General features: G+C 36.1%; 1 protein-coding gene across 1 annotated transcript in view; it reads right to left on the minus strand.

The window, feature by feature from the left end:
- Positions 1 to 18,216, minus strand: part of LOC107048743 (acetylcholine receptor subunit alpha-like) — a gene marked incomplete at its 3' end in the record, with an annotated part of 139,590 nt that overhangs the window by 88,659 nt on the left and 32,715 nt on the right. The window contains exon 3 of the mRNA XM_015272099.1: positions 13,544 to 13,653. Within this exon, the coding sequence (XP_015127585.1) occupies positions 13,544 to 13,653 (110 nt within the window). The remainder of the gene's footprint in view (positions 1 to 13,543; positions 13,654 to 18,216) is intronic.

The following is an 18,216-nucleotide window of genomic DNA, read 5'->3' on the forward strand; positions in this document are numbered from 1 at the left end:
ATTTGGATAATGCATGCAAGCGTAGGGACAAGAGTGGCTAGAATAGATTCTGCAACCTTCTCCCCTTGTTGGGTAAAAATGTCAAGCCTCCACATACATGCATCCCCCCTCCACCCTCTCGTGAAATGTCGATTTTCGAGATTAAAAAAAAAACAATAATTGCATTTTTTATTTCAATAACGCATGAGTAAACAGGGATATGAACGCAGATTTAATATAGGCCCCTAGAATTACGGGGACCAGCAAGGATTTGGAAAGTCTGAATACAAGTCCTGCTTACACCTAACAAGTGCTGAAATGGGACATAACCAGCGGTGGAAAGGTCTCGGAAGCACTTCGGAAGAGGCTTCCCAAGACCTATCCAGTTCTGAACGGAAAGACCTAAGTAGAACTTGTCAGGTCCAATTATTCGACTCGGGACCTGACTCTCTCGTCATTCCCTCAGTCGAGCAAACACTTTTTCCCTTCTTTATTTCAAAAATATGCTCTTCCTCGCACTCATTCCTAACCAATACACTCTGTTCCAAAAAATGACCTCATTGTTCGTCACCCTCAGTCACCCAAGAAACTCTCTCAAACCAAACACGACCACAATAAAACTGTCACACAACATAAATACATTTCATTTCATACTTCACTCGAGCATACCCTAAAAACAACTTGTCTTTCCAACGCCATATTTTCCAAAGGACTTATTGTCTCAAATATTAGTCTATAATGAATGCTTACTCTAAATATCTGACGACACAGCGCCTTCTCATTCCTCCATACCATTTCAATAGGTTCTTTATTCACACCACAATACACACACACATATTCACCGATTCCACATGATGATAAACAATCAATTAAGAGAAAGAATATCGAATGACAGAAAAAATGGTGTCACGATCGCGAAAGGGAATCAACACCCCGAGGTGGCGCTAGTGAAAGAAAAATTGGAGTTTTCGGGCATAAGATATTCTTTGCGTTCATATAATCGCATATTGACTGGAAGGAATTTATTAAAACTGATCAATTGCTACGGCTGAATGAATTATCGCATAAAGTGTAAAAAACCTTCGTTTCATTTGGGTTCCTGAAATTCTGAATAAAACAATATAAATACTAACGTATTTTTCATTCATATCTGATGTGTTCCATTTCAATTAAAATGTGATTTCAATTCAAATGGACTGTTGCATAAAATAAATATTGAAGTACTCAATCCATAATTCCTCCACAGGCAATATTTTCTGATACCGACATGTACTGTTGAATTCTCCCACCAAATGGATTCCCCTGAATGGCCGTTTTGGCGGGAATTCCACGAGGGAGAACTGAGGAATGATGTGATTCCTGGATCACTGGCTACCCTCTCCCTCCGACAATCTTCCTGTCCCACCGGCACAATACCCTTGTATCAATGCCACTCTCCTGTCCGAGAACGTTTCCGTGATTGAGACACCTGAGATCGGATTTCGGGGGGAATGGGGGTTTAACTACTCGCCATTGGAATGACAATGAGATTGCACTCGACGATGTTATACAGTTGTGAGACATTTGCAGAGGATTGGAGACATTTAGAGTCACCGGTCTTGGTGGATTTGGATCGTTCGTCCAATTTTCTGAGTTAATTTCCTTCATTTAACAATAAAATTTTCGAATTTGTCACGTTTCCTCTGTGTAAAATATGACCTTCCCTCATTTTTTATTTGATAACTAGCTGTGTGGCCCGGCAGAATAACAAAAATGAATACCTGAATGTTTCAGAATTTCTCCATTTTTTTCGGAAACGCCTTAATGTTTTCCACCTGACTACACTGAGAGAAAAAATTTCTCTTAACAAATATGATTTCCTTCATACAAGAAAATATTCTCTTGTTAATTTCCAGACTCGTGAAATCTCCTGGTAAATAATTTTGTGCTTACACTGAGAAAAAGAAGTCTTTCAACAGGATGAGATTCTCTTGCCCAAAGACAATGTTCAAGTGTTAGCATAAGTTTTCCTATAAATTCCCAGGAATGTTCTACAAATCGTTGGGAGTTTCGCGATTAATTCAGAAGCTAATGTTTTGAAAAATCATGGAAGGTTCTAGAAACCCGCATGAAAAAATATATATGCGATATATATGTCAATTATGTGCACATATATTTTCAGCCAAAAAAGCAATATGCGACACATATCTGCAGACACATATATCTGCCCACATATGTGTCACATATATGCCACATATTATGTTTTTGGCCGATGTAACATATATGTCAGATGTAATTATCTCCATGAATATTTTTTCCACAATGGATGGTACAATAAACTCTAGATCGATAGCGCTGCTGCGAGGGAATTTTACATTAATATTGCGTGATTTTATCGTAAATTCACCGTAAAAAATTATGAAAACTGCTCGATTAATTTGAGAGCTGATCTACAAGACCCTTTCATCAGCGATCCACGCTTTAGGTACTCCAACAATATTTTAGAATATTCTAGACTTTTCTAACATTTATCGCCTGAATGGCGATTTCAATATGAAAAAAAATGGACCGGCGTATAGGGCGGGCCACCAAACGCGCTAATTTTTTCAAGGGGAAAACAAGACGAATTGTCTTGAACTCTCTATGAAACTGGATAATTTCTTCCAATTTTACTGAAAACTAGAGAATATTCTCAAACTTTATGGAACAGAATAATACTCGAAATTTAATAATCATTCTTCTTGTAAATGAAACGTTAGTGTCACTTTTATCAAAATTACTACCAGACACTTTTGTTTTCTAACTGTGATGACAAAGTATTGCGCAAGATCGCGATACGCTTATATTCTCTTGCTGTATACCATCACCTTGTGAATTTCCCGGACAAGCACGGTAAACTCAGTCTCATTTGACCCGTCCTGTTTCTACTATCCTAGAAAAGTCCACTTGATGCCTCGTAAATCCCCTCGTTGTTTTCGTATCCTCGTTCCCATCCTTCGGGGCATCACGGTTTTAGAAAGGGGGTAAATTGGACAAATCTCACGTTCCACTTCAATTCAATTCCTGATTTTCTCGTTAATTTTTTTTGGAATTTTGCCGCATGATAATGGGTTACGATTACGGGTTATTATAGTCGATTTCTACACGAAGAGAAATATTCAATAAAATTTACGTATCTTTTCTGTAATTCCGGAGCGGAATGTGGTTGTTGGAAATTTTACGGAAATGTCACGTAATTTTTACCTAAAATCAGGGAATTTTTCCAGAGCGTTTCGTAATTTTTAGCTGAATCTCCTGGTAAAAATTACGATACCGTCACTTAAATTTTCTGAGTCGATTCCGTAATCGGTGAGCGAACTGTGAGTTCCGTAAATTTTACTGAACATTTCTCTCCGTGTACTGTTTCTCAACGCATTTGGCACGTGTATCGACAAGGCGATACTGCTGAGCTAACAGTCAAGCTCACTCAGGTTATTTACAGATTATTTACTTTTATTTTACTTTATCATTTGTTTTATTAAAGGCAGTGGGTATTCACACTCCTGCGTGAATTCCTCCAGTGCACGCACCACATTCGGTGCACTGCATTCGCTCCATATAATTTTCGAGGAATTCACGCAGGCATCGAGTAGTTTCCGCAGTATTGCATGGAGGTATATCTACTCTCCACTATAGTGAATAATGTTGAGTCCGTTTAGAAATGTGGGCGATAGAAATAGAATGCAAGACTATTTGGCTCGGACTATAATAGTTGTATTTCGTCATTAGGTCGAAAAAAAACATTTCTGGCGAATATGAATTTACAGAACGAGTCGAACGCGAGGTGATTCACTCATCAAATTTGTCAATTAACCTGATATTGAATAAATAATTGAAATTATTTAAACTTTCGAAAACCTTTTTTTTAGGCATGCAATCGAATTCTGGAAAAATTCTCAATGCGAATAAATCTGTTACGATTCCGAACAAATGATTTTTATGGTGGAAAATGAATTGTTTATAAGTTAAAAATTATTTATAGAAAATGTTCGTAATTTTCAGAAATTGCAATTTTTAAATTATTTCATCACTCTTCTTACAAAAGACTTTCTATTTTTTTTCAGATCTTTAAAATGTTTTTAAACGGTTGAATATCGACATTGAAATTCAGACCTGCAAAGTTTAAATAATAAAATCATTGTAAAATGTCCAGAAACTTAGGGTCGAATGGGGCTCAAATGAAAGCTTTGATGTTCCACTACAAAAAAAAAGCATTTCACGGGAGAAAAAATAGCCAAACTACTTGGATATTTTTAAACAGCAACTATTTGGCATTTATTTGGTCTTATGGGTCTCTAGAAAGCGATTAAAAACAAGAGAAATATTGAAATCGATCCGTTTAGAAATGTCGGCGATCTTTCCCACGCGAAATCATCAATTTATAGCCGCATTTTTGCGAACTTTACTGCTATTGAAGACTGTCGAAAATTCTGAAGCACACGCGGTAAAAAAAACATAAGTTAGGACCATAAATCAGATCACACAGCTAATTTGAAAATCCCTACATCCATAATAAAATTATTTTCATCTGCTCACGTCATAATAAATTAAAAAATCGATTTTCCCTAGAAGGAACAAATACAGTAAGCCTGCGGATGAAATATAGTTCCAACTAGAAAAAAAAGTTTGTTTTACAAATGATCCACTTCTCCTTTTTTTTGTCCGCGAGAATCGATGCAAATATGATGCAAAATTCAGCGCTTCAGGGGCACGAGTTCACCCCGGCATAGCCAGTGCCATGCACAGTGATGCCATGATAAATTAATCCTTAACGTACCTTCCCGTTAATGCGGATTTAATGGGACCCCTCTTTGTATCCCTGGACTGACTCACCCGCATTCCGTCTCCTCTAATGAATCCTCTTTGGATTCATACCCCGGTCCTTCATAATGCGCACCATAATGATGAATTATTTTATTAGTCTCTGATTACGACGCTCGGTAAATACGGGTAAATGAGTGATTTCAATCGTTCAATGTTCCGGGGTTGATCAATTACCGGATTATTCATGTTTGGGTTCTGTGAACCGTGGTCAAGGTGGATTTATCAGCGAATTGGATAAATTGTGGTTACACAGTGGGAATCATCATTTATTCGCCGATCCGATTTGTTGCTTTCATTAAAATGATTATTGAATCTTTTATTGGGGCTTTCATTCCATTTCATTTGAAATTTTATTGCAGAGGGAAAACAACTTTTGAGTTTCCAGAAGCAATGGACTGAATTTGAGAGACTCATAGCTCTACACAAAGAAAAAAGTATGTAATAAATCGTAAAAGTCAGGTATAGTGTTCTTTCGGGAATTTTTATAAGAAAACATGGAACGAGTGCGAATGACAATGGTATTGTATCTTAAAACTTTCTACCCTAGAGCGGAAGTTACTCACTTTCATCTCGCACATCGGAAAGCAAAGTAAACTTTCCGTACAAGTGTGAAAAATTGTCCATCAGGCACTTTGCGCCTTGATGCTAGTACAGCATCACAATTTTTTCCGGAATTCTCCCACAAAAATTCTCCGACTTCTTGCATTTATATTGGAATGACAATTAAGAGATAAAGAGGTTAAGTGATGAACAATCTCAGTATACTCGTAGAGCATTACTTTCCAGTTTTTCATCTGAACTTCAGGGAAAAACCTTGATTCTCTGCTTTTCTCGCCCAAGAAATCTCATGAAACCCAACCCCGGATGGGACGTATTTTCAATCCGGAAGCGGAAATTGATCGGTTTCCAGAGACTTCCGAGGGATGAAAACCGGTACGAGAAGTAGTGGCTAATCGTTGGCATGAACTCGCACAATTTTTCTCCGTCCCTTCCCCAGTTTTTCTCCCAAACACGTATCGATATCAATTGCAGCGTAAAGATAAATCGTTTTCCTCCCTTTGATAGACAAAGCGCTGAGGCTAGCCACAACTGTGAGCGGTTCGGAAAACAAAAGGCCCAGGGAGTGGTGAGGAGTTCGCAGGGGGAAACAGAGAGGAAAAAATGAACGACAATGTGGGCAACGAAATTTGAGATAAAAAGGTTGGGGAGAACCACCGGAGGTGAGTAACGCTATACGTGTCTGTTTCTCAAATGGTGAAAGATCGTGGCTTGCACTTGCTCCGAAGAAGGTGAATGGTACCGCGTGACTGAGAGGATAAACCACGTACTGACACGCCAACAGACCGAATGAGGGATCATCAATGATTGCAGCTAAGATTGATTGCAGTCAAAGAGATGTTTCTTCCGATTTTTCTCTGCATTTTTGGGTTTACAGGGAAAATAGTTCCTAGGGTGAACCAACCAGTGTTCGAACGAATAAGTTCACTGTAATTTTTGACGTACATTGAAAAATGTAACCAAGCTAACAATTAATTTGAAAATCACTATCAGTCGTACCAATCAAAAAGTTTTCAATTTGATTGGTGGCAATTATCTGTTCGGAAACTTGGGTTTTTTAATATCGCAAAAATTACAGAGTATATAACAAAGAAGGTCATATACGGTTATGTGTATGAGAAAACGCTTTAAGACTATAAACTATTGGATTGAAGGTGGGAGTATACTCCTTATGGACTCAATGTGTTGAATTTCATTCTTTTTTAAATTGTTTCCTCGAAAAAAAGTTTGGAAACTTAAATTGATACACAGCAAATGAAAGTGTGTTCGAATTTCAGACGACAAGGTGCCCAAACATCTTAATTCATGTTTGAAATTCAGGCAACTTTTCGTTTTAGTCAGATATTTTTTGGTGTCTGAAAAATGTGTACAAAAGATGTGTGAAAGTCAGATATTCGTTTTTGCTGTGCACGGAGAGAAAAGTACAAGAAAAATTATCGTGCTCGCACAGTAAAGTGGGTTCGGATGGTCTTTCCAGGCGAAATGTACGTCGAAGAGTAGGAAAAAGTACTGCTGCACCAGTAATTTTTTGGGATAAATGCGGGGATAAATTCTTGAGCAGCACGGTAAAATCGAAAAAACTGTGAATTTTTACGAGAAATACGAGAAAAATTATGACACTCGCTGGCAAATTTTTCCGGTGCTCCACCAGAATTCTAGGACCCGATCGTGCNGCCCCGAACAACGACCGTCAACTCAACATGACCAGATGATTTATTCCGTCGTCTCCTCTAGCCTCCTGTCTCACATACCACCCCAATGAAACCACAGATTGATGTTCTTCATAACATCGATTCAGTGAAATATTAATTAGTATTGTGATAAAACGGTTAAGAAATAAAATAAGTGCCCTTTATTTTCTCTCCATGAGGTGTATAATGCTGCAGGGACACATTTGCTTGCCAAGCGTTTCTCTTACGTTTGCCGCGCATTCCGCTTTTAATACGGGAGAGAGGAGAGAGAAGAGAGGTTAAAAAAATTAATATGATGATATGTTGAATGACAATCCCGAGTGGAAATTCTGTTCAGGTCTTGATAAGAAACTGATCAAGTCCGATCCGAAATTCTGATCAGGCGTGTTACGCCTCTGCCTTAGGTTTTTCCACTAGGGATCTTTACCCATTTTCAACTATTGAACGGAATTTATCATGTAATAGAAAACAGTCAGGGATCAAGTCTTTATTGTGCGATACCGGAATTTTTACTATGTAGCACCGGAATTTTTCTGGTGTTAAACAATTGAACCCACTTTACCAGAGAGCACGGTAATTTTTGCCTGCATTTCTCCTGAAAAATTCTGGAATTTTTTTCTCCGTGTGTACTGCGCCTAAAAAATACTCTTGGTCTATGCTATAAACTCTGAAGTCGATTTTCCGCAGGAAAAATTGCCTAAACTACTTGGATATCCTCAATGTAAGAAACTTAAGGTTCTCCAATTGATATCTTTCTCTTATCAAATCATCTTCATTAATTCTTGTTTCCCATCATACCATAGGAACCTCTCTCTCTAACTCTGATACCCAAAAATTACAGAACCGTAATCATGAGGGAAGGATATTTATTTTAAATGAAGACTTGAATAAAAAATCAAACTCCATCCGGCAGAAAATTGCTGATTTATTACCAAAAACGCAAATACCAAATAAATAAAAAAGGAAGCAATTGCGACTGTAATGGTTAGGTGGGTGAGGTGTTGCTCCGGCGGACATCCAAGCTAAGCAGCGTTGAGCTGGGTTAGTACTTGGATGGGTTACCGCTTAGAAACACCTCGCTCGCACAAAAATTGCGGGCGGTAGGTACGGTGTAGCGGCCTAGTGTCTCCATCTAGTCAGTGTGACAGATGGATATATTAGGGCACTGCACAATCGACCGGCTGTGCGACTGGGGTTTTACATGGTTTCCCGTGCAGTCCTAGCTCAAATGGGGCACAGCTAAGAGTAAGACGGCCATGATACCGCAGATAACAATGAGAGGCAAAGAAAGGTGGGGAGGCAGGCTAGAGGAGGGGTTTCAAATCGAGAATTACTTCGATAAAACCAATAAAATAAAAAAAATGCAAAAAATAAAATAAAAAAGAAAGCAATTACCTTCATGTTTGGTCACGCTGTAAATAAACATTTCCACCCTTGTCCTCCTCGCATACTTTGGACAAACGTTGTATCAGTTAACAAGTCGTTCCAAATATCCAAAAAATGCAACACAAAGAACAAAAAAAAACTCAATTGGATAAACGATGCCCCATAAGTGGTTTTATTTCAAAAACACTGGGAATAGGATATACGAGAGCAAACACATGGAGAGTAACCATTCTCCCATGTCGCCTGTAACCAGCGGCTTTGGTACGTCGACGTAAACGATGTGTAAACGCGGTCACATACGCAGAATTAGAGAATCCCGGAATACAGTGATGGGGCTCACTCGGGTGCAGTCATGTTGCAAATACAATGATGGAAAAAAATGGGGAAAAAAAATTTATGGATTTTTTTTATTCCGGAGTACAGACGAAATGAAAGAATTTTTCACTAAACTCTCTCTCGATTTTTTTTTCTATTAATTAATTCATCGTTTGAAGTTGATAATTAAAAATTCGTTAATTTTCCATGACAATGAACAATACATTCTTCATTAGTATTAATTAAAACGAGATAGTCGTTACTCGTATTAATTTTTAATAAACCATTCACAAACACACTCAGATAAATTTGTGAATTTAAAATTGCTGGATGATATTTATTACTCGCCGCAGCGCCCGTATATCATGCGATATAAATGATAATCTATCCTGTCTACAGTGATAATGATCATCACGATTAAAAATAAATACATGTAAAACACAAGAGCATTAATAATCAACGGTATTAGATTGAAAAAAAATACAATAAAAGAAAATAAAGATGACAGTGGCGTTCTCGTTACACAGCATTTTGTTGCTTCGTGACGATGACAAAAGTTACGCAAATATGACGGAAGGCACGCGGGCGAGAGCATAAATTTCCCCGGGTGGTGAAAATAAAGACCGAGGGATAGAAGAAAAATTCTTTTCACTGGAAAATATGACGCTGTGGAGGGGCGAGTCGAAAATGATGAGAGGAGAGGGAACGAAATACAATGGGTTCTGTCGCACACGCTCGTCCTACATTTTTCCGTAACTTTTGAAACAAGGGAACGACTGTAGGAATTTCACCCAACGCATTTCTCAGCATTTCGGGGATATAAATTGAGTAAAAAAAGAATGAACACTCGTTTATTTGGAGAATTAAAAGAGTGGAGAATTGATTCTGGATTGAAGTGAGCCAACATGGAATTGCAGATTATTTTGGTGGTATCTAAGGGGAGGGGGTTGGTGCAGAATATCATAGATTACTACCCGCCCTCATGGAAAGAACATATATCCGGACATATATCTCAGTATATTTCACTTATATTTCGGCCAAAAATGTCATGCCAGATATATCCTAGATATAAATATGCACATATATCTCGATGTAAAATATTTAACATATATCTGCCATATATCTCAAATATATTTTCGGCCAAAAATGTGGTATGCCAAATATATGCTAGGTATAAGTGCTGCATATATCTCATTCCCATAAGGGCGAGAACGGATTATGTTCAATTAGAAGGCAGTATTTGACGTCACGTGATGAGCTGGACGAACATTTATGTCACTAAGCTCGAGAAACGGCAATTCTAACTTCGCTTCGCTCGGTTAGATCGAGGTTTTCGGGTCCAATGACATGAAATATCGTACAATGAAAAATATTTTTGTCTGAAATCTCCGGTACACTTTGTGGAAATTTTTATCGAGTTTAATTATCACTGAAATTTGAAGGAGTTTCATCATTGAAAATTCAGAATTTTGTGGAAACATCAAAGAGAACTGTACATTTCAGCTTAATTTTTCCATGAAAATTAATAAAATACCAGAAAATTCCGGTAATATATTCTGGAATTTTCAGGACAGTGACACTGAATGCGATTCAGGGGGAGAAAATCATGAAATTTCAGATTTCACTGAAAATTCAATGTAATTTGACACTGAATATTTATATTAGATTGGAAATTCAAATAAATTAAGGAATTATCGTCTTTATGCTGCTTAAAATTCTGGAATTTTACTGAATTTTCAGTGAAACCTGAAATTTCATAATTTTTCCCCTAAATCGCATTTTATATCACTGTCCTGAAAATTCTTAGTGAACTGTCCATAATATTTCATTTTTTTTCTAACAGTGTATGTCACACGGCGATAAAACTATCATCTGACTCGTGCGATTATCGGGTCCGAAGGCGAGGATTATAAAGTCACATTCGTCACATAATACTTTTATCGCCTGATGACATAATATACTATTTCACCTCGGCGGGCACAATGTACACATTCACTGATAGAAAGGAGTAGTCATTGTTAATGAATGGATTTGGTTGGAGACGAGGGTCTATTCAGTCTCACCAAATGTTCATTCGTTAATAGTTAACAAATGCACATTTGAGGAGGATTGTTTGACTCGATTTTTACCTTTCAAGTGAACTATTCGTTAACTATTAACGAATAATCATTTGGCCATAGTTCAACTCTACCATTTGTTAATACTTAACGAATCTCGTTTAGAATAAATGAATCAGTCTATCAGTGTTTACGCTTCGCGGCAGAGAAATCTGACTTTGCGTCTATGCCGAGAGGAAAAACACAGTTTGAACCACGGGAGGTAAAATCAAGGACCGTTAACAAGCAATAAGTAATTCTGCACGTGGATACTACTCCTTCATTTTATCTCCCTAGGTTAGAAATATACTATTATATCGAACATTGCACACTAGCTTTGAATATTGCACAGTCTAGCGGTTCATTTATTCTCAAAATTGTGATTTCAAATACTGCATCTTCCCTGGCCGTGATCCGTTCTCGAGGAATAATCCGAAAGAAAACCACTCGAGCTTCAAAATTATCTGGTATTTCCCTTAAACTTTACTGCAAATAAATGATCATCTCAAGTTTACTTAATCCACAGCGTAAAAAGAGTTTTATCCCCAATTTATCCCCAATACGTAAAATAGTATACTTGAATTGAGTATATTTTATACCAGACTCCAGTATATACATAAATCTGAATCAAGAATAAAACAGACTTCATTGAAGTATATTAATCTTAATTCAAATATATAATATTTTTCACTCCAGTAAATTATTGTTTATTCGAGTATAAAATATACTTAATTCAAGAATATTTCATATTCGAATTGGGGGATTTCTATATCAATTCTTTCGTATTTGGCCGGGTTGTCCTAAACCCTCTCTCTCTACAGTGTAATATAAGGGTTAAAAAGTAGAGGTTAAAAAATGAGCATCGCAATATTCTGACCCTCCTTTCTTTACCCTAATATTGAGACTCTCATTTTTTAACCTCCCCTTTTTGACGCTTATATTCTGACACTTAATGTCTGACCCTCGTATTACAGTTGAGAGGACTTGGTACAATCCGGCTTAATACGACGAAATGATCCTCAAATTGAAGTACCCATCCCCCATTCGAGCATAAAATATACTTGAGTTTAGTATATTTTAGACTCGAATGAGGATTAGTATACTTGAATCAAGTATATTTTATTCTTGACTCAGGTTTATGCATATACTAAATTCCGGTATAAAATATACTTGATTCACGTTTTTTTCCGTGTATTATTACGCTGAGAGAAAAATTTCCTAATATGTAGACCATATTTACTTGAGCGAAGTAAATTATTTTCAATTGCTTAAATCGCAGAATGTTTGTGCTTCACGGAACTCGCATAAATTTTCATTTATCACTATCGTTTTGCGTTACATCATGAATATATTTTTGAAATATCAATATGTATCGGAATATTAGGAATACATATTGAAATATTGGAAGTGCATTAAAAAACCATGAAAATAATCAGTACTTAAAGATTGACGGCTCTTCTACGCGATTTCGATGAATTCATTTGAGACAAAATCATACTCGAACATACTGATAGAAAGGATTAATTATTGTTAACAAATGGATTTGTTTGGAGACGAGGGTCTATTCGGTCCCCCAAAATGTTCATTCGTTAATAGTTAACAAATGCACATTTGAGGAGCCTTGTTCGACTCGATTTTCACTCCTCAAGTGAAGCATTCGTTAACTATTAACGAATATTCATTTGGTCATATTCAACTCCACCATTCACTAATAGTTAATGAATCTCGTTTGAAATAAATCAATCAGTCTATCAGTGTACAAGAATATTTTAGGGCATGAGACCTTTCTTGGGCCACCTGAGTTGAGATACTTGGGAGAATTAAGCGATTGAAGAAAATTACTTGTCTCAAACTGATGTGGTTCAGATATTAGAAATTTATTTTCTCACTGTATGAAATTCTCTATAGCACGCATGAAAAAATTCAATAGAAAAAACTAGCGAATTCGCTAGGCAATTCTATTGGATATCAATTGAACTTTCTATTAGTTTTCATCCGATTCTATTGAAATGTTCAATAGAAAATATTCTGTAGAAAAAGTCAATGGAATTCGATTTTTATATCCAACTTATTCTATTGAGATATCTCTATTGAGATATTTCCTATAAAATGTCTTCAGCTCAAATTTTCTAAATTTTGTTGTTTGATTTTCTTTACGAAAAGAAAAAAAAACCTGGAAAATTTGCACCGAGGAAATTCTATAGAAAATATCTGAATAAAATAAGTTGCATAGAAAAATCGAATTCCATTGAGTTTCTATAAAATATTTTCTACTGAACATTGCAATAGAATCGGCCAAAAACTAATAGAAAGTTGAATAGAAATCCAATAGAATTATCTAGCAAATTCGCTAGGTTTTTATATCAAATGTTTTCATACGTGAAAAAAAGACCTTTGGAGTACAGTTTCAAACCCGATAGATTTTAACATACATTTTCAAAATAATCTGCATAAAAATTGGAATTATTCCATTTTCATCACTTCTCCACAGCATTTTTGTCTCTCAATAATATTTATGCAAATTTCTCTAATTTTCTGAAACGTGTGTTCAATCGATGAATTGTTTGGCATCATGCGTTGCCACTAAATTCCATTAATGGACACACACGATATTTATTCATTAAAAAAATTAAAAATAAAGATGTCAATGATACTAAGTTAATTCGGTGGACTCACTTGTTATACAGAACAATGTCCGGCCGCCATATGTGGTCAGAAGGCACGTGTAGCATATGTACTCCCCCGTACTCCTTCGGCTCCCATCGCAGCTTGTAGTCGTACCATGACTTGAAACAACCAATAAAAAGAAAAACAAATATTTGAGGATTATTGAGGTGCTGGAGTTTGAATTTTTCGTTGGATAAAAATATTTTTATTTCATTATAACTTCGGCTCATTCACCTATTAATTCTCCCCACGTTGATCAACGGAATGAGTGACGTACTCGTTAACTGAAATGTCAATTCCAATTTTCGTTCACTATCAGTTTAATCTTGATGGAAACACCATTAGTCATTTAATTGATTTTCAGCGGCAAATCTTCTTAAATCGAATTGCAATTGAAATTTGAAAAAACAAAATAGACATTGAATTATGACGACCTGTTTTCTTGTGATTTTTTTTGGCGGTCGGATCCTGGTCAATGACAGTGAAGTATTTGAAATAAATCTCGATTCAGTAATGATTTGATCATTTCTGACCACCGGATTCGGGCCAATTAGAGCGCAGAATTCAAGACTGAACACAGAAAAATCTAAACGTAAATTACACTCTAAAAAAAAGTTACTACTCACTAGTACTGAATTCTACTTGGGAGAAGTTTTCTTGTGAAAAGTTGGGAAACTACTTGTCCCAAGTACTTTTCATGTCCTAGGGTGAAGTACAATATTTGCTAAGCAAGTAGGAAAAGTACTAGGAGGAAGTACTTTTATTACTTCCTGTCAGTATTTTTCTTACTTCTCACAAGTACCTTTGATGCTTGGAGCAAGTAATTTTTCTACTTCTCGCGAGTACTTTTATGACTTGATTCCAGTACTTTTGGTTGGTTATTTTGTTGAGGAATTTCATATCATTAATTATCATTCTCATTATCATTATCATTCTCAGATGACAATTAACAAATTTCATCAAGGGGAGGTTACGATGAGTTTCAAAATCGCGAGATATTGCAGTAAGATTTATTACACATTGATGATCGATTATTTATATATGTTGAAAGACGAAGAATAAGTGGGGAAAAAAACGATTATTTCTTGTTGATTTGCCCCCAAGACCTTGAAAATGAAGAAAAATAGCACAGTGTACTCAATTTTTGACCTACGGACGTATTTTTTCTTCAAAATTTTTAAACAGATGTGTAGAATAACAATTACGAGATAATTTTTTTGAATTCGACTTCTAAATAGGCAATTTTATTCTTTGTCGCATAACGAAATTGCAATTTTTATACAAGATAGCTCAAAAGATTAATACTTCAATTTTTTTTTCAATATAAAATATAACAATTATTTTGAGGATCATTTTACTGGCTATTTCGCATGAATATTACATTTTTTGTTATTAAAAAAAGGACTATTTGGAAATTAAATTTGGAAAAATTAATTGGTAATTGTTATTCTACACATCTTTTGAAAAATTTTGAAAAAAAAATCTCTGTAGCTCGAGAATTTATTACATTGGACTACATTTCAATTTTCAAGCGTTTGAGGGGCAAATGAACAATAAACAATAATTTTATTTGCATTAATTCTTCGTTTTTCAGCGATCTCTAGTGTATGATAAATTTTACTGTAATATTCCGCGAAAATCCATTAGTACTGGATTTGAGTGCTATTACTACTTGTCTCGAGTATTTTTTCTACTTTTGAGAAGTACAGCTCGGTACTCAGTACACGTACTTTTAGTACTGATGATGAGTACAGTTGGTACTTGTCACCAGTACCAATTGTACTTGGAGCATAAAACTTGTATTCAGTCGATTTTCGACTTGAACCAAATAAAAAAATTACCTTTTCTCCAGAAACCCCTCGGTACTGAATACAAGTAGTTTTCCTACTTATCAGAAGTAATCTTTTTTTAGAGTGTACTTTTCATTAAACATCATTTACGTTTTGCCAAACGGAATTTACGCTAATATGATGTGTGCTTTTTTTTCATCATGAAAATCGGAATTTAAACTTCAAAAAGACGTATGTTACGGACAAAATAAAAACACAAATTACGCCCAAGAAAGTGTGATGTCTAAATTGAAACATATTTTACGATTTACTCATGCGTAATTTACGAAAAAAACATAATAATTTACACTTGAAAACTTTTTTTTTCGTCGTTAATTACGGATAAGTAAACCTAAAATACGGAAAAAATTATCGTAATTTACGCATACAAAATCGCAAATTACGTTGAAGTAATGGTAATTTACAGCGATTGTGAGTGTAATTCACGCTTAAACTTCAAGAGTATAATACGCTTCGGAAATCGTAGAAGACGACATCTTAAATTCTGGATTCATCTTTGATTTTCTGGAACATGCCAAGGATTGTTGGTTTAGGGGGAAATATCATGAAATGCCCATTTTCACTGACAATGTAATAGAATTTGAAAATTTGAGGCAGCAGGGGGAGAAGAATTTCTTTTTCTTCAATGTACTCAGATTTTCAATCAAAACAGGAATATTCAGTACCAAGTTAAGCTGAATTGGCACTCAATTGAAGATTGCAGAAAATATTTATCTGAATTTTGGGGATTCCTATCAATTTTCATGGAATAATTGAGGTGAAATATCCACTTTCCATTAATTAATTTTTGTAATACCTGCCTCCAAAGTTCACTTTTCGAAACCGTTTAGTGTGTGTAAAGTGGTTGTTTTACAAAAGCAACTACTTTACCCCCACTACGGTTCCGAACAGTGAACTCGGCAGGTATTACAAAAAATAGGATGTTTGACGCGTGCGTGCGAAACAGTGGTTCTTTACGCACTTGTAACACAATATACTATCATCAAATTGTAAATTCTTAATTACGAAATTCGTTGAAATATCATTGAAAGTATCACTTGATTTTAGCCAAAAATTTGCAAAAGTGAACCCAGAAAAATGCTTTAGTTGAATCAAATAAAGTATATTTAAATCAAATAATTTTTTTCTCATACGCTCGTTTTCCACATAGTCCACGAAAATTGTTGAAACACACTTTTGGAATTTTTTCACAAAATACATACAAATGTGATTGTCTTTAAATAAGAAAACTATTTATTTGAAATGAATAAATTGCTTATTCGATTTCAAAAAATCATTTATTCGAAATAAATAAATCGTTCGTTTAATATAATTAAATCCTTTTTCTTTAAGTAAGTAAACAATTTTAGTCATTTGTAACGAAAATATTCTTGAAATAAGCAAAACATTTCAAACGAAGATTATTATTTGATAAAAAAAATTTGTTGGGTGTGTGCGAAATTTGTCAATGAATTATCATCTGGTAATTTCTTTCGAAGACTACAGGTTTAACCGGCCCCTTAAATTTCCTGTGAAAAATGTCCCCTTTCAAATACCCGAGAAGCTTTTCCGTTCTCAGTTATTCCTGAATCAACCCATAAACCACGTAGCCCAATAAAATACATCAGGAACTCCCTCTGCGGCAAGAAAACCAAGTAAATTGTTGTGTCACATAAAAGTATTCGATGTAATCATAAGAATAAATAGGAGAATATATTTTTACTCGCGCACGAGATTCATCGGAGCAAAATATAAATCTGTATCAAACTCCCATTGATATTGGTACACGGTCGAGTGCGTAAGGCGTTGCAAGCGAAGCGATAAAACGAAAGGTTTTTATCCGTCTCCTCATTTCTCTCCTATTCCCGTAACTGCACATTTTCACCGTTCGTGTTTCGATGAGACGAATGAATTCCACCTTCTCTCTCCGAGTCTGACTATACTCATACGTATCCACTCGTCCGAGACGTTTTATGCTGGTCCCATACACCCAACTATATACTCAACATTGGCTTACATTTTGCAGTGACGGTGCGCAATGGCAACGTATATCCATACATCCAAGAGAAAACGAGGCAAACGAAAGATACGACACGACGTAAAAATGAAGGCGACTGAAAGGACGGCTGCTATATACGTGGGAAAAGGGGGAAGAGATGTGTATCGAGCTGGGAAGAAATTGTGCAACAAGCCGAGCGCGAGAGATTTTTATGAAGTTGAACGACCGTCGCACACGCGACCTACTGTCAACCTGGGTCATGTTTTTGACTGGCTGAAAAATTTATGACTGATACAACGCCAGGCTTCACATTTTTGTGCTTTTTAAATTGATGAATCGGGGTTTTCGGTATTTTTCTTGGTGAAGTTTTGAACATCCATCAATTTTTAACAATGTTGGAATTCCAATTTGGCTATTTCTATTTTGAGAGTGATTTCTGCTCGAGATGGATACGACCTGGGTGCTTGGGTTCGAAAAAACTGGGTTAGATGATTTTTGAACACTGAAAAAAAAATTCTGATCAGTAGAAAAAGTACTTCTACCTAGTGCCAAGGGGTTTCTGGGAAAAACAATAATTTTGCACTTCCTTGAAGTCACTACACAACTGGATGCAAGTATCATGCGCCAAGTACCTGGGCACTGGTGAGAAGTACCTCGGCACTTGTCACAAGTACTTTTGTTATTCGGGACAAGTGAAAAATGGTATTTTACACAACAAGTGAGGTAAGTCGGACTTTACACGCGAGTGCGGCGAAGCCGACTTACCTCACGAGTTGTGTAATGCATTTTATGTCATCAGTGCGTCTGTGGGGGTGGCGAGTGGGTACGGGCGGGGGAGGGGGTCCAGGGGGGCG

This window comes from Diachasma alloeum, unplaced genomic scaffold (genome assembly GCF_001412515.2).
Source record: "Diachasma alloeum isolate Michigan unplaced genomic scaffold, Dall2.0 Dall_scaffold_00197, whole genome shotgun sequence".
NCBI lineage: Eukaryota > Metazoa > Arthropoda > Insecta > Hymenoptera > Braconidae > Diachasma > Diachasma alloeum.